Source organism: Eptatretus burgeri, chromosome 9 (assembly GCF_056783735.1).
Source record: "Eptatretus burgeri isolate ZD-2024b chromosome 9, Ebu_testis_v1, whole genome shotgun sequence".
In the NCBI taxonomy this organism is placed as follows: Eukaryota; Metazoa; Chordata; class Myxini; order Myxiniformes; family Myxinidae; genus Eptatretus; species Eptatretus burgeri.
This window is the reverse complement of record NC_140969.1, coordinates 82,771,914-82,798,495: the sequence shown is the minus strand read 5'-3', so window position 1 is coordinate 82,798,495 and position 26,582 is coordinate 82,771,914. Positions and strand designations below refer to the sequence as shown.

The 26,582-nt window shown below is 37.5% G+C and overlaps 1 protein-coding gene across 13 annotated transcripts in view; it reads left to right on the top strand.

Moving 5' to 3' along the window:
- The window catches only part of LOC147020464 (ryanodine receptor 2-like), a 372,265-nt gene that overhangs the window by 266,118 nt on the left and 79,565 nt on the right, over positions 1–26,582 (top strand). For 9 of the 13 annotated variants that reach the window (XM_085895798.1, XM_085895792.1, XM_085895791.1 and 6 more), the window contains 6 exons: positions 63–136; positions 7,768–7,785; positions 12,767–12,847; positions 15,257–15,345; positions 16,026–16,154; positions 16,343–16,447. In XM_085895798.1, coding sequence (XP_085751924.1) covers positions 63–136; positions 7,768–7,785; positions 12,767–12,847; positions 15,257–15,345; positions 16,026–16,154; positions 16,343–16,447 — 496 coding nt within the window. The remainder of the gene's footprint in view (positions 1–62; positions 137–7,767; positions 7,786–12,766; positions 12,848–15,256; positions 15,346–16,025; positions 16,155–16,342; positions 16,448–26,582) is intronic. The other 4 variants (XM_085895797.1, XM_085895795.1, XM_085895794.1 and 1 more) reach the window with 1 other exon arrangement.

The window sequence follows — 26,582 nt, the reverse complement described above, 5'->3', positions numbered from 1 at the left end:
TGCTGCCTTTAACACCAAATTCTCTCCAACAATTGTGTACTCCATCTGCTGTCTCCTTACAGCGCTCTTGATCTCAATGCATTTGAGCGGCAGAACAAGGCTGAAGGTTTGGGGATGGTTACGGAGGAGGGATCAGGTATGTCCACCTTTAGGGGGAAGGAGGGTGGGAAATATATTTAATCAAAACAAAATTAGAGGAAGTGAAAAAATGTGCACCTTCTTTGATCAATGTGAAAGAAAAATAGTGTTTTAGAAATTATGTTAGTTGTCCTCACAAAGACCTGAAAAGAAGTGTGACGGTAACCATCAGGGTTGGGGAAGACTCACATCCCTTCTTTTTGAAGTCTCTCTCTATTTTGCCCTCAACTCTGGCTGTTTTGTGTTTTCCCCCTCTCTTTCCGCTGTTCGTTTTGTTCTTTTGCTTCCTGATCTGTTCTGTGTTCTAGCTCCTCCACGATCCTCGACCCAGTATATAAAGAAGAAGAAAAAAAAGAAGTGTAACAATTAATGTGAAAGAAGATGATGTATATCAAGCTAGGTTAGGAAGATGTTGAGAAGATTCCTAAACAAACACAAATCTACGTACAAGTCGCACAGTTGAAGAAAACTCAACTTATCCTGAACTAATTGTGAGTGAGGATCAGGAAGAGATTCATCTTTGACAGTACTTATTAGGAACACGATGGCATTGTACACTGTTGGAAATGCCATGCTAGTTGTTTAACCAGACTTGGTGGTGTAATGGTTGGAGTGTCTGCTCTGAGTCTGGGAGGACAGTGGTTTGAACCCTGACCGAGACATACCAAAGCCTTAAAAATGGTATGTGCTGCTTCCTTTCTTGATGTTCAACATTAAAAAGAATAGAGCACGAACAAACGACCATAGGTTAGCAACCATTGTGCAGGCTTGATGGACCCGAATGACCTCCTCCTGCACTGAAGTTCCTTGTAAGAAAACTCATTATAACTCCGATTAAGTCCACAGTGAGGAGATCCGGACACCATACGTGCAATTTTATTTTGAGCATCAGGTTGGTAATGTACCATGTAAAGACTGTTGCCACCCAACGTCACTGGTGACATGTGCTTGATTTATCTGCCATATTGAGTGATAAAAAACAAGTGGCAGATGTATTTGAGGGATTGTATATTCATGGTCAACTTATGAATGATGACGGGTTCCAGTACAAGACGTTTTAACAGTAGATTTGTGTAAGGAAGTGGCATATAATTTAATGTAAGTAATTAATCAATCGGTGGAGAGTGTTACTAAGCAAAAAATACCAAATACGTGTATGTTAATGAAATGCACAATTTGATTGTACATTTCATGACAATGTCAGGTTAGCTGAATGAAAACCCACACTAGCGGGCATTCCCGCCCTACTGGCTGGAATGGTTTCACCTTTCTTGGCCCACCTTCAGTGGAAAATGTGCTGCGGCACATTCTTGGAAATGTACTTTATAATTTTTGTCATTTTTAAAAGAAATTTTATTGATCACAACATATCATACTCCATATCATAAGATAAAGGAAGTAGATTTGTAATACCAAGTACGAGGTGAAGAAAGTGTGTGATAAAGACGCAGCACCACTAGAGGGACCATTGCTTGCTGACGACAAAGGACAGCACCACGATCAATATTGTAATCACCAATATTGTAATCACTGCTGTCAAGGATGGAAGAATCAAGAACAATGCGATGAGTCACAAGGTGAGGAAAGCATGTGATAAAGACTCCACACCACCTAGATGGACCGTTGCTTGCTGATGCGGATAGAAGGGATAACACTTCATTGTTCAGTGCAGCGACCAATCAACAAGTGAATAAAGGCAACATAGCGACAGCCGCACAACCAATTTGTTATAGTAGGATTGCCATAAATAATTAATCTTCACTTGTTTTACTTCGATCGAGTTGGGAGTTGAATCTCTGACTCAAAGTGAAGTCATAATTGTCTCCTCCTTGCCCCCCTTCCCCATTCTTCTTGCCAATACTTGGACTCAGACTCGAGTTGGACTCCATATTTCAGACTTGGACTCCATATTAGACTGAGAAGATGCTGACAGTTCAACATCAGGACTGTTCAACTATAGCCTATCCATCCATCCATTGGGACCATACTGTGCGCAGAGCGTTGGTGCTGCCGAAGCGGTCTCCTTGGCTATTGGGCACAATCCTGGACCGGTTTCCACTCCAACACAGACTATAGCCCACTGGACTCGTAACTTTAACTTTTTCCTCATCTGGGAGAGCATGCTTACCATTTTATTCGACCACATTCTAAATACATGCTCACCATTTGAACACTTTTCCTTTACTCTCCTTTTACAGATTATAGTGAATAGTGATGATCATCATGCAGTCAGACTATCATCCAGAATTTGTGTCAACCAATCAGCAATTTCATCATTGCTGGTTTCAACTCCCACACCTCCCACAAAGTGGCACAATTCTTGTTGAGAGATGTTGGGGAGAGTTGGTCTGCTGTTAATTTACCACTAAGAATCAACAATCACACCAATATTGAAACCTTGATTCCATAATCTTAAGGTTTAAATGAATCATAAACATTCCATTTGTTCACAAACCATGACCAAAGATTCCTGTCAATTGTTGCTTCAGTCGGAATGGGATGATATCTACAATGTTGATGGATAAATCAATCAATGTATTTAGACTGGTTGATTAAACATCATTCAGTCTAATAGGCCACACATATTCCTTTTGTATCTTTTCCTTGCAAATGACTCCAATTCAAAACAAGTCTGAAGACGACGATGGTTCACGAGCGGTATTTGATGATGTAGATTCTTTCAGAAGTCAAGGATGAGACAATGTGATAATGTTTGACCAGGTTATAAAAATGATCAACATGATGTGGTACGAGTGACAGGTTATTAGCTGCAAAATGTCGAAAACCCGGTTTCGTTCAACAACTTTCAAAATTTGACCTTTGCATAACCTTTAAAGGTCACAAAACAATGTTGTGGTCATTAAAATAAGGAAACAGGATACGTGCTATAGCTTATTGGAGTTAGTTCGTCGAAGAAGGTCGAAAACCCGGTTCGATTCCCACAACTTTGAAAATTTGACCTTTGTGAACTTTAAAGGTCAAAGGTCAAGGATTATGACCTTTGGTGCAAAACTTCCTCTGGAACATTCCAGGAACAATATAACGTCATATAGGCTATATGGCATTTCGCACTCCTCGGATTATCCATACTTTGATGAAATCAGCGTAAAAACAAACTTGAAGGGGGCGCCACGGGCAAGGTGTTCGAGATAGAGCAAAATAGTTTGACGACTTTCGGTGGGGAATGACCTCAAGATTATGCATAAAAAATATTGTCATCCTAGCTCTCAAAGTTTGGGCGGTCATATGATTTTTATGTCAAAATTCGAAATTTTCTAAGTTCATGACCTTGTAACCTTGACCTTGGGACGAAAATGAAAAATCGAGCTCCATGGGGTGATGCAGGTGCCATTGGGCTAACCGAATACCGAAACTCCTGCCAGATTCGACAAACCCCTCGGAGAAGAATTTTTTATGTCAAAATTCGCAATTTTCTAAGTTCGTGACCTTGTGACCTTGACCTTAGAACGAAAATGAAAAATCGAGCTCCGTGAGGCTATGCACATGCCATGGGGTTAACCAAATACCGAAACCCTTGTCAGATTTGACAAACCCCCGAGGAGAAGATGCAAATTGAAATCGGCTACCCCCTAAAAACACATGTTTTTTGGGCGTGGCTCTGCCCATAATGGGCGTACCACGCCCATTTTCAGGAAAACACAACTAGATCATGATATAAACCTCCCACCAAAATTTTATCACGATCGGATCAAAACCCACGGAGCTATGCTCGGGACAGACAGACAAGCCAGTAGGCGGACATGGGTAGTTGACTACCCAATAGAACCTGCCGTGATGGGCCTGTTTCATGGGGAATGACCTGAGGATTAAGCACAATAAAATTAATGATTCCAGCTTCAAGGGTTAATGCTGCAGATTGTTTTTCCATTAAAATACCCCCACATTTAGAGGTTTTTCGGCCGTTGCTAGGCAACGGAGGGGTCCATAGCAACGGTTCTTTCTCACACATAACTAGGACATACCATGAACCTACCATACCAGTTTCATGTATATCTGACTCATCGTCTCTGAGATATAACGAACTTCGTTTTTTTATTGTTTTCGACCAGAGTTCATTCAAAGTCTATCTTCTCCGACAGTTTTCATAGGATCCGGCTGGAAATTTTTGACAATATGGCTGAATGTACTGCCCACAGTCACTCGTAGCATTTTTGATTTTCGAAAAAATAATTTTTTTTATGATTTTTCAAAATTTTTAAAGTCCCGTTGCTCGGCAACGGTGGTGTCCATAGCAACGGTTCTCATTTGCACACAACTCGGTCATGGTATGAACCTACCAACCAAGTTTCATGGAAATCGCCATTGTATTAACGGAGCACTGGACCAAACAGAGGGACAGACAGACAGACAGACAGACAAACATATCGACGGAAAAAGTGATAATAAGGGTAGAACAAATTTCAAAAAAAAATTTTGAAAAACTTTTTTTTTTTTGACTACATCGACGACCCAACAGACAGACAGACACACACAACAATAACGAATATACTGGTCACTTATTTTTTTTCGTGAAAATATTTTTTCACTTTTTTCATGAACGATTTTTTTTTTTTCGTGAAAATGTTTTTTCACTTTTTTCGTGAAAATGTTTTTTCACTTTTCGTGAACCAATAATATTATTCGTTTGAAACCTTTGAAACGGTCTTCAGTTAAGTGCTCATAGCAAAGCACGGTTTATGGAGTGGCCTTTGTAAAGCTCATTAGGGTTCATCTCACAAACAATATCCACTCAGTGTTATGCCATGGAGAGAGTTCCTTAACAGTCTCAAGACATGCTCCTTCCTGTTTACTTAGCCAATTGTATGTTACCTCCCATGACATCTTTAACAGTAAATTGTTGATATAGTTCTGGTTGAGCACATTCCTTGCCCATAATCATTTATTATCCTTTTCTTTTGGCTTTACTTATCCAGTTAAATAACATTGAATCCTGTGACTCAATGTGCACACACTAATCCCTCTCAGATGAACTCTGCTTCTTTGCTGTTGTGTATACATCTCCAAGGTGTTGAAATGTTCACCTTTTTCATATCTGGTGGCATGACTTGCCATGTGTAACTCCTGAAAATATCCAAATGCATAAGCCTGGTGTTGGCTTCACGGTTAAGGTGGCTGGTTTAAGATCGTAGGGTCTTGAGTTCAAGCCCCTGTTGGACTGTTGAATTAACATCAGTCGGGGTTGACTCGGCCTATCGTCCTACTAAGGTCGGCACAATGAGTACCAGCCAGCTTGGCTTTACAAGCCAAGCAGCCAATAAAGAAATAAATAATATACATGAGTCGAGCCGCACATACTGACACCTTTACTCACTCGCCATCACGTGATTCCAAATAGTTCACATGAAAGAGAAAGGAATTGTCATGAAGAGTTTTTCCTGAACTATTACTTGTGATTCAAGTGATATACCAATGTTTGTTGAATACAAGATACATAAGACATCAACTAACATCAGACATATTTCTACATGAACATTGTATTATGTGAGACTATCAGGGGTACCCAGCATTGCCTGGTGCTGTTCTAATCCTGTTGGGATGTTGAATAAATCAGATTTTTTTTTTTGTGTGGGCCCAATACTTCCCTTCACCCACTAAGGAATGGGGTTGGTGATCATTTAATATTACCTTTCACATAGTTACAAAGGCTTAGGCATCATAGAGTGATTTAAAAAGGAAAAAATCCAAAAAACAAATAATCTTGTTTTCAAAATGTTTCAATTTTTTTTTCTTTTTTACCCCAAAACACTCCCCGGCACTCACTGATGGACCTCTGAAAGTTTTACAAACATCCGTTTTGGCCATCTCTGAGAAGAATGGTTACACAGCCAAACAAGCATTTCTTAAGATAGTATGGATAATACGATAAAATATTCACATAGTCTTGAATGATCTCTCTCTTTACTCGCATTTTATTTTGAATTTTATATTCTGTCATATGTTGTACAATACATCATATAGTAGAATATAGATCCGATGTTGATTGAATAATTATATTATTGTGTTGACAATGAGTTCAAAACCGAATTGTATCAAATCAGTTCATTTTCCCATACTCTGCCTTTAATAAATTTTAACAAAGTTTGTGAAAAACTTTTTTTTTTCATAACCATTGTTCCAATAAGTCAGCTGGGCTGTCAAATAATTATTACTCGTGGATAAGTCCGATGGCCTGATGAACATCACACCTGTCTAATGGTTCCCAGAGCAATGAACATTCAATAATATTAGCTATTGGCATAACGAGGAAGTTATACATTGCCCGATAATGATATGTGCAGGGTCAGTTTGAGAGTAATGCCTTTTATTTTATTTTATTTTAAGCAAAGCCCCATAGCAAGGCAATGACTGATATTGGTCACATGACGACTGGAAGATGGCTGTTCAATTGGAAGTGTGTACAAAGCAGAGAGCTCTGATTAATTTTTTTTATGGCAGAGCATATATCTTGTTCAGGTGCATTCACAAAAAGTGTGTGGTCACTCTACCTTGATGTGAGCACAAATGGACAGGGAGCAAAACATTTTGAGAGTGAAGAAACAGACCTCAAAGAAAAGCCATGCAGTGGTCGCCCTGCCATGACGCTGACACCAACAAACATTCGCCGAGTGACCGAGCTCATTCATGACAATTGATGCAACACCATAATACAAGATTGGTGTGAAGCAATAGGTGTCGGAAAGATAGCAGTCATGAGTATTATCGAGGATCTCAGGTACTCCAATTTGTATGCACTCTGGGTGCCTCAAGTGCTCAATGCCATCCACAAAGAGGATTGGAAGACCTGTTCAGAACTCCTCAAACATGTTGAAACTGTTGGTGAAGCATTTCTGTCACACATAATCAGAGGAGACGTGATGTGGTTGCACCATTTACATCGAGAAACCAAGAGTTAATCTGTAGAGTAGCACTATGAAGTATCGCCATGAAAGAGAAGAAGTTTGACTCAACTCTCAGCAAGAAAACCGATGGTCACTCTGTCTCGGACTAGGAAGGTACTCTAATGTCGACTTTGTGCCAAAGGATCCTACAACAAACTCTGAGCCGTACATGAAGAACTGAAGAAACTGAAAAGATGCGTACAGAGAGAGGGCCCCCCACCAAGATATGTCCAAGGTGTTGCTTAAACTTGACAACACCAGGCCACACACCAGTCTGCATGCTATGTTCTGAAGCAAACACGTTGTTTGATCATTTCATCTGTGTGGCTGCACCTCGTATCCAGCCTGAGTCTTCCACTTTTGGGCCACCATCTCTTTGGTCCATTACGTGAACTCCGCTTTGAAGGCAATGATGACGTGTTAAAAGGTAGAAAACATGAATCGACGGTGATGAGGATGATGTGGAAAATAACCAGGAATTTGGCATGGATGCATGGATTTTCCATGCAAGTTTAATCAACTTGAGGCATTACTTTTGAACTGACCCTCGAACATGTCTTTACAAGCACATGTATAAACTTTCTCATCACTCCAGTATTTGATATTATTGAATCCTTCCACACCCATTCAATCATTGTTTGGTTGCTGAAGTCACTTCACATGTGCTTAGGTCAAAAGTCACTAAAACCGACTTGTAATTTTGTTTCTTTCCTTGTCCCCACAATGCCAGCCACAACCCATGAACAAGGTCAGTATGTATGTTGTTTTTTTTAATTTATTCCGTAAATGTATAACTATCCTTCTTTTGCCATGAAAGGATGGTTTTTAAGTTTTGCGTTTCTATGTTCCTCCTGATTATACTAGTGAAAGCCATGACGTGTAAATTTTAATCCTCGGTGGTGAATATAATCTTGGCCTTTATCGATTTACTTTCCACATCTCGAACCAACTCGGAACCGACTCGTACACATCAAGTTTCCACCACTTACAATCCCCCCCCCCACTGCCCCCACTGCCTGTCCCTGCGACCTCTCCCTTCTCTCCCTTCTCTCCCTACACACTCCCCCCTCGTCCATACACAGCTTATGAGACAAAGTTTCTTTACCTCCACATTCAAACAGTTTTCTTGGAAAAGCATCAACAAAGTTCAAACTGGGACATCCCATTCACAATGAAATACATAACCGGTTGTTGATGTGCAACATGCATATTTCCCATTCTGTAGCCATTGACGAGCCCTGTTTTATAGTCCATTTGCTTTGTAGATATGCCATAGATGATCACTCATATATATATATAACATAAACCCATGTGCGTTTGTCTCTCTCCCCATTTCCTATGGATATGGGTGCCTTTCATCTCAGCATTAGGTGGTGAGGGAAACATATTTACTGGTGTTGCTAACATAATGGTCTTCATCTCAGGCCTAACTTTTAGGCTGATGAGACCCTGATCTTGGCCATAAAGGCGTGTTTTTGTTATTTTGAATGAACTCACATCATTTTGTTTTTGTTTTGGGGTTTTTTTTGTTTCCCACAGTTCCTCATATTTCCTTATTGTGGATTAGTTTTATTAATTTGATCACCTACTTGTCCTGCTTGTTTTTTTTTCCTACCTTTCCTGACTTTTTTTTGTGCCTTTCCTGATGTTTTTTTTTTTAACTGATTTTCATAATGTTTGCCTACTTCTGTTATTTGTCCATTTTTATTTTGATCCTCCTCGGTTGTTGTTGCTGCTCCCAAAGCCAAAATGTTAGCACTGTACTTGTATCTAATAAGCCAACGTAACAAACAAAGTATGTCTCTTTTAGAGTGTGTGCCTGAGTGCTTGCACGTTTGTTTGTGCTAACATAACTTTACCATGTCAAGTGGAATCGGAGACTCGTGAAAACGATCAGTGGCCCAGTGAGACGAGATAACATGTTGTCATGAGAAACAGAAATTTGTTGAATTACTCTGGATCGGGATGTGTTGCGGATGGAGGACATTCCATCATGCTTGATAAAGCACAGGCATGATGGGCCAAATGTCCTCCTGTATTCAGTTTCGTTGTATATCGATGCATATCAAATGAGATTGGTGACAATTATTGTATCTGCACACACTCCGACTCAACTCGAGTTTGATATTCATAATCACAGTGGGTACAGGTAGATGAGGCAGGTATATGGACAGGCTATTATGTAGTCCTGATATTGCTTCGTTTCCATGCATTTCATTAGATATCTGAATCAGTTTGCATTCATCAAAAAATTCAAATCGAATATAATGTATTTGTTATTTATTTATTTGTTTTTAATCAATTTCGAGGTGTTTCGTGAAGCATTGCATTACTGCTTCCTTTTTTTTGTGAGAAAATTGTCTCGATTAGATGATCTGCATTGAAATGCTTGAAGAGAAAAGTTATGTTGTCCGATCGATCCAAGATGCATTTCAATTTTACAGATATTTGTGATTATTTTGATCATTAATGATAATTATTTGTTGTTTCCTTTTTGAATTTTTTTCACAAACACTGCATTTCATATCAATAACCTTTTTAAATTCATTTATATTGGTATGTTTTCCATGAGTGTTATTGACATATTGCACTGACAGAATATTCTCGAGACGCACACTCACCTCTAAGCTGTCTAGCCTGGGTTCGAATCCTGACCCAACTATAAACTGTTCATCCTGGTGTTTCGTGGGCAGTGCAATTTGTCAACGTGTGTGCCACCCCTTGGATGGACGTTAACCAGGTGTCACCACTCCTAAAACTAGTTGATACATATTAAAGATCCCATCTCTCTTTTGCGAAGAGTAGGCGAGTTATCTCAGGTACCCTGAACAGGCCACTAATTCATGCACACTCGGTCAATTATCTTGCAATGGAGTGGTAACCCATCCAGGGTTGTAAACCTACCGTAGAGCCTGCATCAGCAAAACCGAAGCTCTATATAATAATATTGATAATGATCTTCTTCTTTCATATGCAGCACATTGCTGGTTGCATCATTTCTCGGAGTGTGGCTGTGCCACTGATGCAATTCCCCTTGTAAGTTTGGGCAGGACTTTGTAATGTGTTCATGGTGCCAGCAATAACTCGCCTTCTCTTTTACAAGGACATCGTGGGTTATTTAACAACCACTAACTAATGCTGGCAGAAGGGACACCCAGTTTAATGTCCATCTGAGGGATGACACACATTGATGCCTCGCCCTGCCCGCAAAACACCAAGATGGCAGTTTATGGCTGGAACAGGATTTGAACCCGAGCTAGACAGCTCAGAGGGGAATTTACATACCTCTAGGAGTCTAGGGTATCTGACCAGCCCATTGATGGTCATGGTGATTATGAGGATGATGGTGGTGGTTGTGATTGTGATTGACATCATATACAAACGATCCTACAAGTAAAAGTTTGTTCTATGAAAACTACAATCATTCAGGAGGAAAACACAAAAGTGTTTACACATTTCATTATCACTCCCTGTTTATCATATAGAGTATTGTCTGACCCCCCTCCCCAACTACTTTCTCAACAATCCTCTTGAAGAAGTACTTTCATTCAAGCTTCTGGGTCTCACTATCTGTCATGATCTATCCTGGGAAAGCCACATTTCCAACCTGGCCTCAAAAGCCAGTCGCCGACTGCGAATCCTCCATCGTGCAAAGTCCTTCCTCGGCCCACCTCAGCTCCTGAGCACGTATAAAGCTTTCTTCCGCAGCCTGATGGAGTACTGCTCTCCTCTCTGGGCTGGTGTTCCTGCCTCTCACCTTTCTCGGCTTCACGCTGTGGAAACCAAGGCATTTAGGATCATTGACATCTCCCGTGGTGAGACTGAGTCTTTGAGCCTCTCACTCTCTCACCACAGGCAGGTCGGTGGTCTTTCTGTCTTCTACCGTCTCCTCTCCGGCCTTGCCCCCCTGCTCTGTCCCCCATACATTTCCTGCCAAAAACGGCTTTCTGGTAAAACTACCAAAATCAAGAATCACTGCTCACCTTTACTCTTTCATTCCTCTTTTTTTTTCCTGCCTCTGGAGCAAACTCCCACACTCTCTTCAATCCCACTCTTCCCTCCAGGTCTTCAAAACAGCTCTTCACCACCATCTCTTATCTTTCCCCATCCAAAACCATGATCCTTTCTACCGCTGTTAATCCACCCCAAACCCACCTCCTTCAAATTCCCTGCCTTCCTTCCCGAAAGTTCCCTGTCGTTTAAGGTCCTGAAAGTCCCTGTAATGTCCACCTTCTATTCCCCATGTTCCCCGGCCCATCCCTCTCCTTTTCACAGATCTCCTCTTGTCTCTGTTCCCCAATGTTTTGTCCTTCCCTCTCCAGCTTCTCTTGTCTCCTGCCCCCCTTATTGTGTGTTGTGTTTGCTCTCATACGAGCCTCAACAAAAATACCAAAAAAAAAGAGAAAAATAGTTTTTCAACACGAGAAGCACCCGTTCGCTACGGGAGGTTATTTAGCGGCCAGGGAGGTTATTTTATTATCCTTATTAAAACGTGTAATTCAAAATACCCCTCACTGCATAATTCAAAACACCTCACTGCACTGGAAAACGTGGGGACAGGAATACTGCAGTGTGAAGGGTGGGGCCTTGTAATACCCTTTCCCACCTGGAGGCGGCACGACACGATAAATATTTACATTGAGAATTTGCATCCCCCGCCCCAAGACCACCAGCAAAGATAAAAACAAGCAAAGATGCTGATCCTATGTTGCAAGTCTGGATGGCATTAGCCCAGAACTGTAGGAAGAGTAGTGCGATAAACAACCGAACAAACACTGATCCGTGAATTATTGTAAGGATTTACACAAGTGTGGTTATTATAAAAAGTTTTTTTTTCTCTTAGTACAGAAATAAAATTGCACCGATTAAAAATGGTGTTTCTCTTCGATTCCTTATTCTGGGACGTTTCATGAAAACATTTCCATGTTTTGTTGATTGAAAAGTCAATCAATCTATTTCTATTCTAACGGATGGATGTTCTCACTCAACGAGTGAATCCAAGTCAATATCATTGAAACAATTCAAATGTACACAACATCTTTACTTGATATGATGTGGATGAACTCACAATCGGCATGATACATTGTCATATCTGTGGACCATGTGACCACACAAAGCATTCCCCGATTATCCACCACCACACATTGTGTGCCACATTATAAAAAGGGTGATGTCTCCCTTATTATCTCCACCCTTGTGCTCATAATAGTCTTTCCATGGTGAATGGGATTAGTCTTACCATGATAATGTGCCATCAGCAGATTTCGATCGTATCTCGATGTACAGTAGGTTTCGGTTCACTACCTGATGTGCCTGACCAAGATAATTGATGCAGGGTATTAAGGGGTACCATCATCCCAAATGGGATGTTGGGAAGTTCATTTCAGTTACATACTGCTGGAGACATCTGTCGAAGTGCTCCTTCTTCTTCAATGTTTGCTCCTTCACCTGCAATGTTTGCTCCTTCACCTGCAATGTTGTGTCAGTGCTCATGTCTTGAAATAGAATTATCCCAACTTTCTTTAAAATAAAAAAATAATTTGGGATTATCAAGTTAGTCACATTTCATGTGAAAGATTAGCAATCTTGTACGCAAGGCCCACCCACTGCACATTGTGCTAAAAGGATCCGTGAAACACCCCACTGGCCTCTTCCATTACATCAGGAACACCACCTCCACCATTAATGCAATGAGCTCTCACAGTGTGCATTCCTTGTCGTGTGTGCAGGAGACAAAGTCATGCGAGATGATGAGTTCACCTGTGATCTATTCCGCTTTCTTCAGCTACTCTGCGAAGGCCACAATGATGGTAAGAATGTTCGGAAATGTAAACAGAAATCATATATGCAATATATACAACAATATAACAATGAGATAATTTGGATATGTCCATATATGATTTTGGCGATCTTCGTGGTTGTCTATGTGCCTCTGCCAGACTTGCCTTTAATTCCTTGTAGGATTAGATGTGAAAATGCCATTTGGTGTATTGCCAGCAGAGGATACTGTCTTGCGAAGACAGGAAGCACTTTTGAGAGAATATTAATCCGACTTTCCCCTCTATAATCACATGAACATTAGAGCTGGTATCTTTTGTAAGAGAAGGTCATTGAGTCAGTGCTTTGATCATATTATAGATATGATCAAAGCACATGACAAGTTCTTGTATTTCTAAGGTGATATTTGAAATAATATTCATAACTAGCGTGGATCGGCTCGCTACGCTCACCTCACCACCCGTCGCAACAGAGGAACAGGCTTGGTTTAATTGAAGATAATAACTGTATGTGAGTTGCTGTGTTGTCATGATTTATCTAAATCATCATACAAATATTTATTTTGCACAAATTTATTTGTAATATTGGTGATACAATATTTATTTGTAATCGAAAAAGGTCCAAGTGGTGTAAAGCTCCAAATGGTTGAGGGTCTAAGCTGTCTAATCTGTCTGAAGGGTGTAAGGGGTCAAAAGGGATTTAAGGGGTGTAAAGATCTCAAGGTTCTATAGGTCTAAAGGGTCTAAAGAGTGAAGAGATCGAAAGGTGTCTGAAGTGTTGAAAGGGTCTTAAAGGTAAAAGTGGTCTTAAGGGTCGAAAAGGTAAAATTGGTCCTAAAGGATCTTTAAAGTCTTTGTGGGTTTTCTGGGTCTTTTTGGTCCTTGGGGTATTTTGGGTCCTATGGGTGTTTTGGGTCTTTTGGATCCTCGAGGTCTTATGGGTCCTTTGGGTACTCCTGGTCCTCTGTCTTTTTGGTCCTTGGGGTCTTTTTGGTACTCTTTGTCCTCTATCTTTTGGGTCCTTGAGGTATTTTGGGTCTTTGTGGTCATCTGAGTGTTTTGGGTCCCCAGGGACTTTTTGGTCCTTTGGGTCTTTTGGGTGTTCAGGGTCATTGGGGGTATTTTAGGCTCTTGTTGTCTTTTGGGTCTCCTGGACTTTTGGGTCATCTGGATATTTGGATATTTTGGGTCTTTGGGGTCTTTTAGCTCCTCGGGGTCTTATGGTTATTTTGTGGTCTTATGCTTATTTTGGGGTGTTATGTTTCTTTTGGGGTTTTCAGGGTCTTTTGGGTCATTGGGGTCTTTTGGATATTTGGGGTCTTTTTGGTCCTCTGGGTCTTTTGCATCTTTGGGGTCTTTTGGGTCATCTGGGTCTTTTGGGTCCTAGTTATGTTTATAATTCCAAATATCACCTTAGAAATTTGAGAACTTGTCACATGCTTTGATCTTATCTATAGTATGATCAAAGCACCCACTCAAAGGCCTTCTCTTGCAAAAGATACCATCGTTAATGTCCATGTGATTATAGATGGGAAGGTTGGATTAATATCATCTCAAAAGTGCTTCCTGCGTCTTTGGGGTCTTTTGGGTGATCTGGGACTTTGGGATCTTTTAGGTCCTCAGGGTATTTTTGGTCCTCTTGGGTCTTTTGACTGTTAAGGGTCTTATGGATATTTAGGGGTTTTAATGGTCTTGGGGGTCTTAAAGGGTCTTCAAATGCTGAAGGGGTCTCAGCAGTCTAAAGGGTCAAATGGTCCATTCCATTAGTGTAGTCAGGATGCAACTGACGTTCAAATTGTATGTAATTAAGACATATAGTCATATGGCTTCATGAACAGCTTCACTCATGGACAGACGGTTTCACTGAAGGACTGTGTTTTTCGTTTTTATATACAGTATATAGGTTAATAAATTGCAACTTGAAGGAGAAATATGCCATTCATGTTAACTTGATGACAAATGAGTATATATAAGCATGGCGGCACCCTTTTTGCTCTGACGAAGGGTTAATGCCTGAAACGTCACCTTCCCATTGCTCCCCACGGGCCACGGCAGTGAACATACTTGATCGATAAGTATCCTGTTGATTTAATCCTTCATACATTCCAGTTTTATTTGTTTCATTCATAATTCGTGATGATTCCATGTGTAAGATGTGTGAAGGACTTGTAAACTCATGAATGGGTAAATTAATATTTTAAAGTTGTTTTACTTGCAAGTAGGAGGTAACCTCTGCCATCTTTACAGATAAACATGTTAAGTGATGACATATCAAGATATGCTATTGCTTCAATCCAAGAGAGATTGTCCTTTTCTTAGTTTGTACAACCACAATGTCTCTTACTGATAGGTCCCTTGAGCCATTACTTCATTTCCTTGGTATTCTGTTCCATCCGTAGCCACATTCCAGGTAACCAAAGTACTGTCTCAATGAATGTCTAGATTTCCAAGATTACCTGCGCACTCAAGTTGGTAACAACACAACCATCAATATTGTGATCTCCACTGTGGATTATCTACTGCGCCTCCAGGTAAGCCTCTCCGGTCAGCTTCATCTTCTTGGCTTAATTAGTCCCATACAAAACTCTGATGCATTTCTCATGTGATCTCATGAGAATTTGATGACAATAAAGAATTGAGGGAGAATTTTGTCGTGACTGGAAGGCATTCCTTCAAAATCCTAATTTCTCTTCATGATTGTACAATACTTTATTTATTTATTTATTTTCTTGTTATTTGACTTATAGCTTCTTCTTTACCGTTCTTTACCAACATTTCTTCTTTACTGATTCAGCACTTTGTTTTGGGTAGCAGTAGCTTTGTCCTCCATTTGTAAAATACCTGATTTCAAACCTAAGTCTTTTATGTTGGCATCTGAAATCCCAGTCCAATTATTCAATTCCAAGTAAGTGAGTACTCTCGCCAATTACAGAACAAAATTTCCTTTCCCGTAAAATAATTTTCTTTTCCCTTACCTTTTGTAACGATACAATCATGTTTTCCCTTTCACACTAATTCAACCCTGACTCGTTAAACGATTAATTTGAAATCAGTCATTGCCTATCCTGGTGCCTTTTATACCGTTCTATTGATACCTACAAAAAAGGATACAATTGATTGACCCAAGGTGGTAGACCTTTGGTGTAGCTACCCTGTTTGCCTGAATTTAAAATGTGCACAATTGAATCACATATTTAATTACCTTTGACAGGAATCGATCAGCGATTTCTATTGGTATTACTCTGGTAAAGACCTGATTGATGAGCGAGGACAAAGGAATTTCTCCAAGGCCATGACGGTGGCAAAACAGGTCTTCAACTCAATTACTGAGTATATTCAGGTTAGATCTTTCACCTATTGTTGCTGGGAATTCATTTTGTTTTTACCTTCTTCCTTCATTTTGAAGATATGAATTTGTCTTCATCGCTTGGTATTATTTGTATATCTTCTGCCATGTGTTTCTTCTCACTTTGTGCTTTTATCAATTTGAAACCCTTCTCTGATTGACAAGCGACTGTCATTCCGTAGGGTCCGTGCACTGGAAATCAGAAGAGCCTGGCTCATAGTCGTCTGTGGGATGCAGTTGTTGGCTTTCTACACGTGTTTGCACACCTGCAAATGAAACTTGCACAGGTGAGAGCTTCATTTCTCACCTCCACCAAAGAACATTACGCTTTCCTCCTCACAAAGCACCACAAAGCACCTGGACACAAACAAAGGATTGAGGCACACTGACTACCCTTCCCTTTTCTGTTTTTAAATGAGAATATTTTTTTGAAACTAGAATTCTTGTATATTGTATACAAAATCGAGGCTCATGTCAGAGTGAGGAAAAAAGAGGGCAAACATGGGGGCTACAGATGGACACAGCGAACAAGGGAATGAACGAACAGGAAAAGGGGAGGAGAGGAGAGTGGAGGAAACACAGGAACCTGCAAGTCAGAAGGTTTGGTTAGGTCAGGTTAATGGGTGTAGAAAAAATCATGGGTAGGGACGGGACCTGACATGAGTTGGTGATGTATCGATAGGAGGGTCTCTGAAACTCTGGAGGGATGAGTGTGATTGAACCATCTCAGGAAGGCAGTTCCACAATTGTAACAGAGTAACAAAATAGTTGCAATATGCATTAAACTTGGATTTGGAGAGTTTAACCAGGTGAGAGTAACGGGAAGACCACGTGCAAACTCAGGGAGCTGGAGAGGGTCAGAGGAGTAGATGATTAATGGGGCTTCTGAGGCAGCCATTCAAATGAATGGGGAAAAAGGGAAAAACTCTCTGACTCAAGCCCCAAAAGCCCAAAATAGGAGACTGATTCCTCCCCCTCCCATACAAACAAATGTAAAATTGAGACTGTCTCAAGGCCAAAAAACCCAAAATAGAAGAATGATTCCTCCCACTCCCATACAAGCAAAAGCCCAAAATAGGAGACTCATTTATCCCCTTCCCTCTCCCATACAAGCAAATGTAAAATTGAGACTGACTCAAGCCCCAAAAGCCCAAAATAGGAGACTGATCTATGCCCTATTGAGCAAATGTAAAATTGAGACTTACTGATTAAAGCACTTCTTTTCTTTTATATTTTCATTCCATTCAAAGAGCGAACCAATGAATATTTGTCCATGTTCTACTTTGGGGAATAAATTAATTTTCCTATTACATTCATCACCATCAAGAGTGTGATCACAAAGATAACTTTGGAACTTGGTTCTTGGTTTAAGTATTTGTTGAGCAGAAATGAAATGATAAACTTCTCTCAATACTCTTGTTTGACCACCTCCTGAGCCACATACCATTTTGAGATTGTAGTAAATTGTTTTTCCATTGTTCAATTGATAACCATCAAAGTTTTCAGTCCATACAAGGATATTAATTTTTTTTCTTTACATCCTCCAACTTTACTTGTGATTAAATTTATCCGCGTATTTGTTAAATCTACTTTTACCACGGTTATTTCTTCAATGAGACTTCTTTGATATTTCTCACATTCTTTATGTTTTCCATTTAAATACCAAGGCTGATTACATCTTCACTCGTTGGTTTGGTTATTGCCTGGTTCTATCATTTATAAATCAGTAAAAAGATGGTGGTAGCCTGTTAAAATTCCCAACCCAATATCTTAACACTTACACTAATAACCATAATGAGATTATTGATTCCATTCTCTAAAATATATCTTTTATCATCAAAAGCTCCTAATGCTTTCTTATTTATCTCTTCTGTATATAATTGATGTGTATAACTTCTTATTGTATTCATTTTTCTGTACTCTTCCTTCTATAAGGTTAAACAGTTGTAATAATGTTTAAAGTTTATTGTTTCCTTGATTATATTTTTCTTTATTCCCTTTAGCTTCTTATCACACCTTTCAATGTTATTATTATCAATATACGTAAAAGCATAAGACTTTGATATCGATCCTATAAATTCACTCATGACCTTCCCACCCAATTGGTTCACGAAAAAATAAGTGACCACTATATTCGTTATTCTTGTCTCTGTCTGTCTGTCTGTCTGTCTGTCTATCTGTCCCGAGCATAGCTCCGTGGGTTTTGATCCGATCCTGATAAAAATTTTGGTGGGAGGTTTATATCATGATTGAGTTGTGTTTTCCTGAAAATGGGCGTGGTGCGACCATTATGGGCGGAGCCACGCCCAAAAAACGTGTTTTTAGGGGGTAGCTGATTTCAATTTGCATCTTCTCCTTGGGGGGTTGTCGAATCTGACGGGTTTCAGTATTTGTTTAGCCCAATGGCAGCTGCATAGGACCCATGGAGCTCGATTTTTTTTCATTTTCGTCCCAAGGTCAAGGTCACGAACTTAGAAAATTGCGAATTTTGACATAAAAATCCATCTTCTCCGAGGGGTTTGTCGAATCTGGCAGTGGTTTTGGTATTTGGTGAGCCCAATGGCACCTGCATAGCCCCACGGAGCTCGATTTTTCATTTTCGTCCCAAGGTCAAGGTCACAAGCACACGAACAAAACGTGTTTTTAGAGGGTAGCCGATTTCAATTTGCATCTTCTCCAAGGGGGTTTGTCGAATCTGACAGGGGTTTTGGTATTAGGTTAGCCCAATGGCACCCGCATAGCCGCACGGAGCTCGATTTTTAATTTTCGTCGCAAGGTCAAGGTCACAAACTTAGAAAATTGCAAATTTTGACATAAAATCCATCTTTTCCGAGGGGTTTGTCGAATCTGGCAGTGGTTTTGGTATTTGGATAACCCAATGGCACCTGCATAGCCCCACGGAGCTCGATTTTTCATTTTCGTCCCAAGGTCAAGGTCACAAGATCACGAACTTAGAAAATTGCGAATTTTGACGTAAAAATCCATCTTCTCCGAGGGGGTTTGTCCAATCTGGCAAGGGTTTCGGTATTTGGTTCGCCCAATGGCACCTGCATAGCCCCACGGAGCTCGATTTTTCATTTTCGTCTGAAGGTCAAGGTCACAAGGTCACAAACTTAGAGAATCGCGAATTTTGACAAAAATCATACGACGCCCAAACTTTGAGAGTGAGGATGACAATATTTTTTATGCATAATCTTGACGTCATTCCCCACCTAAAGTCCTGAAACCATTTTGCTCTATCTTGAACAGCTTGCCCGTGGCGCCCCCTTGAAGTTTGTTTTTACGCTGATTTCATCAAAGTATGGATAATCTGAGGAGTGCGAAATGCCATATGGCCTATATGACGTTATATTGTTCCTTGAATGTTCCAGAGGAAGTTTTGCACCAAAGGTCATAATCCTTGACCTTTGACCTTTAAAGTTCACAAAGGTCAAATTTTCAAAGTTGTGGGACTCGAACCGGGTTTTCGACCTTCTTCGACGAACTAACTCCATTAAGCTATAGCACGTATCCTGTTTCCTTATTTTAATGTCCACAACATTGTTTTGTGACCTTTAAAGGTTATGCACAGGTCAAATATTGTGAAAGTTGTTGAACGAAACCGGGTTTTCGACATTTTGCAGCGAATAACCCGTCACCTGTACCACATCATGTTGATCATTTTTATAACTTGTTCAAAAATTATCACATTGTCTCATCCTTGACTTCTGAAATGATCTACATCGTCAAATACCGCTCGTGAACCATTGTCGCCTTCAGACTTGTTCATCTTTAAACTTACCAATAACCTTTTTATTCTTTGATGAAAACAACACATCACCTGACTTATAATTACTTGTATCATATATATATATATATATATATAATATATAATATATTATATATATATATAATATATAATATATTATATATATATATATATATAATATATAATATATTATATATTATATATATATATATATATATATATATATATATATATGTATATATATATATTATATCCTCATATACATCACTTGTCTTAATTTCTAATATAAAACTATCTGTATCCATATATAGCAATGGCACATTATCCTTATACTTTGATTTTAAATCATTATAGTAATAGTCATACATTAACGACTTTGACAAGTCAAGAATTGATGTTCCTATATAAATAGGTTTATCCATTTCAAAACTCTCTTTTTTCAAATGAATAGCACAAAAGTTCTCTGAAAACACCTCCGCTCTTTCAAAACTTCGTCTATTAATTAACTTTGAAGCCTGTTTCCAAGATGCAGCAAGTCTTATGTTTTGTCGATTCCTGACGTTTCCATAGTCTTTCCAAATACAGCATTATTCATTAATTTATAAAAGTCCTTCTCAAAATCTGTTTTTGTTTCTGTTCTTCTTTTTGTATTAAAATCAATATACTAATTTAACCAATAACCGGGCGTAGTGGCGTGTGCCTGTAATCCGGCTACTCGGAGGCTTGGGTTGGAGGATCGCTTGAGGACGTGAGCTCTGCACTGGGCCGCGCTATGAGAGGGTGTAGGGCAGCCCCAAATCATGGCGAAACCCAATCCGTATCCCTGTGTCATAAGAGGCGACCAGGGTTGCTTCAGGAAGGGCATCCGGCGTAAAACCTATGCCAAATCAGTATGCGGATGATAACGGATGATCCGCTGTGGCGACCCCTAACGGGAGCAGCCGAAAGACGAATAACATACTTCTTTAACCAATGACTTTGTTTAAATTTCAAAATCCGATGAATTTTCCTCACTCTCAACCCAGCAGATAAATATTGTCTCAAGTTCATTTGATACAAAACATAACTTTCTTTATCATTTAATGTAGTAAGTAGTTTTTCTGGAGATTTACCTTTTATATTAAATGTCTGTTGGTAATCACTTCACCATTCTATTATATCGAGAATAAAACTCAGTGTCCATATACAACAATGAAACATTTTCACTATACTCTTTCTTTAAGTCATTACACAAATATATAATCACACATCAATATCTTTATGAAGAACTGCTGTTCCAATGTAAATTGGTTTATCCATTACAATACTTTCCTTTTTCATATGAATTGCAGAAAAGTTCTCTGAAAAAACCTCTTCTCTCAAAACTTGGTTTATTTATCAATCTCGAAGCTTCTTTCCAAGATGTTGCGAATCTAATGTTTTGCCTGTTTCTAACATTCTCCATTGTCTTTCCAAAGACAGCATTATTCATCAATTTATAGATCTCCCCTTCAAATTTTACTTTTGTATTTGTTCTCATGTCTGTATTGAATTTAATATACTTTTTCATCCAAGGACTTTGTTTACATTTTAAAACTGAATTTCAGCTACTCTCAATCCTTCTCTCAAAAACTGTTTCAAGCTTCTCTAATGCAAAACATATCCCTCTTTATCATAGAATGTTGTTAATAACTTTTCTCTTGATTTAGCTTTTATATTAAAACTTTTATGATAATCACTTTACCATTCTTTCTTTGGGGTTTCTTTCTCACATGCAAAAGGAAGGTCTTTATGCTTATTATGAAAATCACTCGGGTGCGTCAAATCAACTTCAAAATAATAACCTTCTTTTTCCTCATTCAATTCCTCTTGAGAAGAAATAACAATATTCATCAAAGCCTTTTAATAATCCTTTTCTTCCACCCACTCTAATTTACCGTAAGGCAGAGATTGATACATTGCCCATCCATACAAATTATTAGCATCAAAATAAATCAAATAATTACTATCTTTTTCACTATCATAATTTGGAAGATATTTATTATTTGCTTTGGCATATCTTTTTGAACATACTTGTGATATTCCACCTCTCTCAGACTTCTCAATCATCAAAAGCATATCTACATCACTGATTATATCTATATTTTGTTTTGTCATTTTCAACATTGCAATCCAAGCTAAACCAGGAGCTGTAAAATAGTGGGCAGGATCGAATCCAAAACAATTTTTATTATGACAGAGTGATCTAAAAGCTTCAAACACATCAGCTAACAATAAAGCATCTGTTTTTAGATACAAATCATGATATTCTCCAAGGTTATTTTTCTTAAATATTTTCCAAATTTCTTGTGTGTGTTTATATTCCTTATCACTTATCTCTCCTTCATAAAGGTTATTATAGAAACTTTCTTTTGAAGGAAGTTGTGTTTCTTTAAATGTCATAAATGAATCCATATGATTAATTATAAGGATAAATTCCCTTACTTGTAAGAATTTTCTCTTTACTTTGAATTTCATTCCTTGTTTGAATTTCCTCTCTCGTTAGAATTCCCTCTTTAATCAGAATTTCCTCTTTAGTGAGAATTTCATTCATTGTTCGAATTTTCATTATAATTAGAATTTCATCTTCAGTTAGAATTTCTTCATTAATTTCCTCATTAATTAGAATTTCCTCTTCACTTTGAATTCTCTCTTTAATCTGAATTTCCTCTTTAGTTAGAATTTCCTCTTTTGGAAAGAATAAGTTAAGATTTGAAAAGATCCCGTGGAGCTTAGATTTGATGCTAGGTTGGCTAGTGGTGTTCCCATAAACTTGGAAGAATCTAGAAACCTAATAGGAATTAAAGGTTTTGTGAATATCATTTTTGTAAATGAAATATACTTTTGACTTGTGTTTGTTATTGCAGAAATATTCCCTGGTGTTTTTGAAAGTTCATTTATAAATAGATGTGTATCATAGTTGGCGCTGTTGTGAAGAAAGACTGGAATAAAAGAAGGAAATTTATAATTAAGATTACAACAGGAATGAGCGGGACCTCCATATTTACCAGTAAGATGACAATGATCCCTAACTTTCGACTCCTCAATTTCCTCCTCACAAATATGACATTTATTGTTCTCTCCAAATTCCTTTTCCTCTTCTTCGGTTAATTTCATCGGTTCATTTGTTTATTTCATTAATTTAGTTAGTCTTATACAATCCTTTTCTAATCATTTTACAAACTCTTGTGAAGCTTTTTTTCCACTATAAAGTTCTAACTTGTTGTATTCATCACCAACAGCTGATTTAATATAACAGAATCCACAAGGAATATGTTTTTTGATATTTATTTGTATATGATTATTTTGGATTAGGAGAAGCAGTATTTACCTTTTTTCGGATACATTCAAAATCAGCGTATATCAGAAATGAGTGCTTGATAGATTTATTATAATCTTCAAAAGAAATCTTTTCACCAGGTTAAGGCATTGTAATTACAGCTGATTTTTGATTACTACAATATTTTGAATGTTCTTATCGTTCTTTTGTATGAAATGAATTAAGACATCACTTTCAAGGATATATTTTGTTTGCTGTTCTGAATACCTGAGAAGAGATTAATCCTGATAAATTATTGATGTATGTATAATGTGAATTCTTTCCAACACTAAAATATAAAAGATCAATGTGTGTTTCTTCATTTTTATAGTTGTTCGAAATTTTTAATACCTGAACTTTATTCTCTCTAGTTAATCCATATACATTAATAGAAAGGTTATTCTTTTTCTCAAATTTAGGAATATCTGTTAGTGGCATTGGGAATTTAAAATCTTTAATGTCCAAGGTATTCTCACATTTCATATATTGCTTTACTCTTTCTGAATTACAATTTGGCAGATGTGTAAGTGAGCAAGAACAGACCAGAGAAAACATTTATTATCATTGTTCTTAATATTAACAACTGCCTTCTTTAGTTTTATTGATTTTGGTAATTCAATATAAGAAGAAGCTTTAAGAAGGTCTGATTTAAGAATGTGTATATCTAAAAAGATGATTTTTAAAAATATTAAATCCACTTCCTACCGCTGTATTATCAACATCCTCCTCTTGTCTTGATAGTTCTTCATAAACCCCACCATTCAAAAAATCTTGAAATGATGTTATAAAATGAGGATTTGTTCTCATATAAGGAGTTTGTTCTTCATCTTGTCTTTTTATATTCATTTTCATTCCCATATAACACTTTAAAGTTTTCATTTCTTTTAATGTCTTTTTAATAACTTTTTCAACATCAAGTTTCACTATTTCAACTGATTCAGCTATTGATGATGGACCAGGTTCTCCAAATTGAAAAATCCTTATTTTTATATGCCCTTTAAATGCCTCATCAGTGTTTTCAATATAATAGTCTCCCTTTACTTTAAACTCATTATTCTTGTGTTTTTGTGATTGAAGATGTCTATTATAACTACTCTTCAAAACATCCTTTGAGCAGATATCACAATGTTTTGTTTTCAACTCAAGAGGAGATATTTGATAAAATAGATTAAATGTGTGTTCGCTGGTTTGAAGGTGTTTTTTATAATATTTATATTCGTGATTACAAACATCGCAGTACGTTGTATTCACCATATTTATAGAATAAAACTTTGCTTAAACTAAAATTTTCTTGATGAAAATTTCGTTTAATTTATAGGTGAATCTGTGCTTAAAACCATTTTATCCTCCAACTTTTTTCACTTTATAAATACAATGTTTCAAGACACAAAAGACAACTTTCAATCAATCTCTTCATTTGTTAATGATACTGAGAAATATGTCAAGGATGTAAAATTGAACAAAGATAAATATAACAACTATTGGATAAAAACAATTATGGTGAATAATATGAGTTATTCAATTTCCTTCAGTGGAAGGGCTTTTAGTATACGTGGAAGAACATCAATTAAAGTATCTCTAACAAAAGTTTCTCCTCTCCTTCTGGCAATATATTCAAAACTAGAATAAGCAATGAAACAAGAAAAAGTTTCAAAAAATAAAAACCTTATGGATGAAGCTTCAGAAAGAAAAGATAAGACCATCTGTAATATGCAAGGAGAAATTTGTATTTTTTTTCAACAACCCTAAAGATGTAAATCCTGATGAAATAAAGGATGTTACTATATCAGGTGACATGACATTTCGTTCAATAGTAGTTAAGGATCATTTTAAAATTACCTTTAACATAATAAATGTTGTAGTTGAATCTGGTAATGAAAAAACGTATCTTGATATCAATGGTAATGTTGTTTCTACTAATTAAATATGAGTCAATACTCAACTGAAGATTTTGAAGATCATGAGAGTTTGTGTTCAAACGTATGAAAGTATAGCTGATTCCGAAGATGAATTTTAGTTTAAATAAAGTTTTACTTTATAAATATGCTAGATTTTGAGCCTCTTGAATTCGCTGATTCTCCATATGACAAATTTGAGAATTGTCCTGCGTGTGAAAGAGTGGGATTCAACACAGAGTGAAAAGCCTATAAACAATGTATATTCTGTGATTATCTTCTAATAAATGAAAATAAAAAATATAAAAAGGAAAATAATTCTTTAAGATTTATACCAAAAATGAATTACTTTACAAGATTGATTAGAGAAATGAATGTAAAGTATGAGGGTGATAACACACCTTTCCTTACAAGGGAAGAAACTGAACGTATAAGAGAAATGCTCAAAGGATTGTTGTTATATATTATTCATGGATGTGATTTTCAGGGAAATATCAACACAAGATATTGCATAAATAAAATAATGGATTATCTTGAAATTAAACCTGAACTTAGGATAAAATATAGAGTTTCTAAAAAATCCAATAATAAATTAAATAACCTGTTTTCCAAATATATAAATGAATAATTTTTTACCCATTTGGGAAAATAAGATAAAATTTAACAATCATAAAAATCTTCCAAATTCATTAAGATGTCTCATGGTTGGTTCAAGCGGATGTGGAAAAATCTGCTTACTTTTAAAGATGCTCCTGACTCCCAACTTTTTAGATTATAATAATTTAATAATTTTCACAAAGTCGAGTTTTCAACCAGAGTATCAACTACTCTCACAAGGTTTTAATGCTGGTCTTCAAAAAGAAGATATAATCGGTTTATTTAAACTTCAAAAAAACCTAAATGATTAAAACATTGAAGATAAAATACAACTATTTTGTGATACACAGAGATGTTAAAAGAAATCAAAACCGATAACTTGTATTCAAAGTGATAATACGGATGATATACCGTCTCCCCAAGATTTGGATAAATCAAAAAAGAACCTTGTTATCTTTGATGATTGTGTTAATGAGAGAAACCAAACGGTAATGGACAGCCACTTCACAAGAGGGAGACATTCTTCTTGTAATTGTATTTATCTTCGTCAATCATACTTTCAACTTCCTTGTCGTTCCATCAGAAACAATGCCAATACTTTTATTTTATTAAAGTTAAATTCAATAGATATAAACAATTTTTGGAGAGACAATTGTTCTTCATTATGCAGTAAAAAAGAATTTGGGGATTATATGAAGCACACGACTGAAAAATATTAATATATTGTTGTGAAACAAGATGAGATGTTAAATGATATTTTCCAATAAATAAATGGATGTGAAAGAAAGAGCAAGAAGATTTAAGGAACATCAAGAGTTGGTTTCAAAAGTTGTAAAACAACAGGA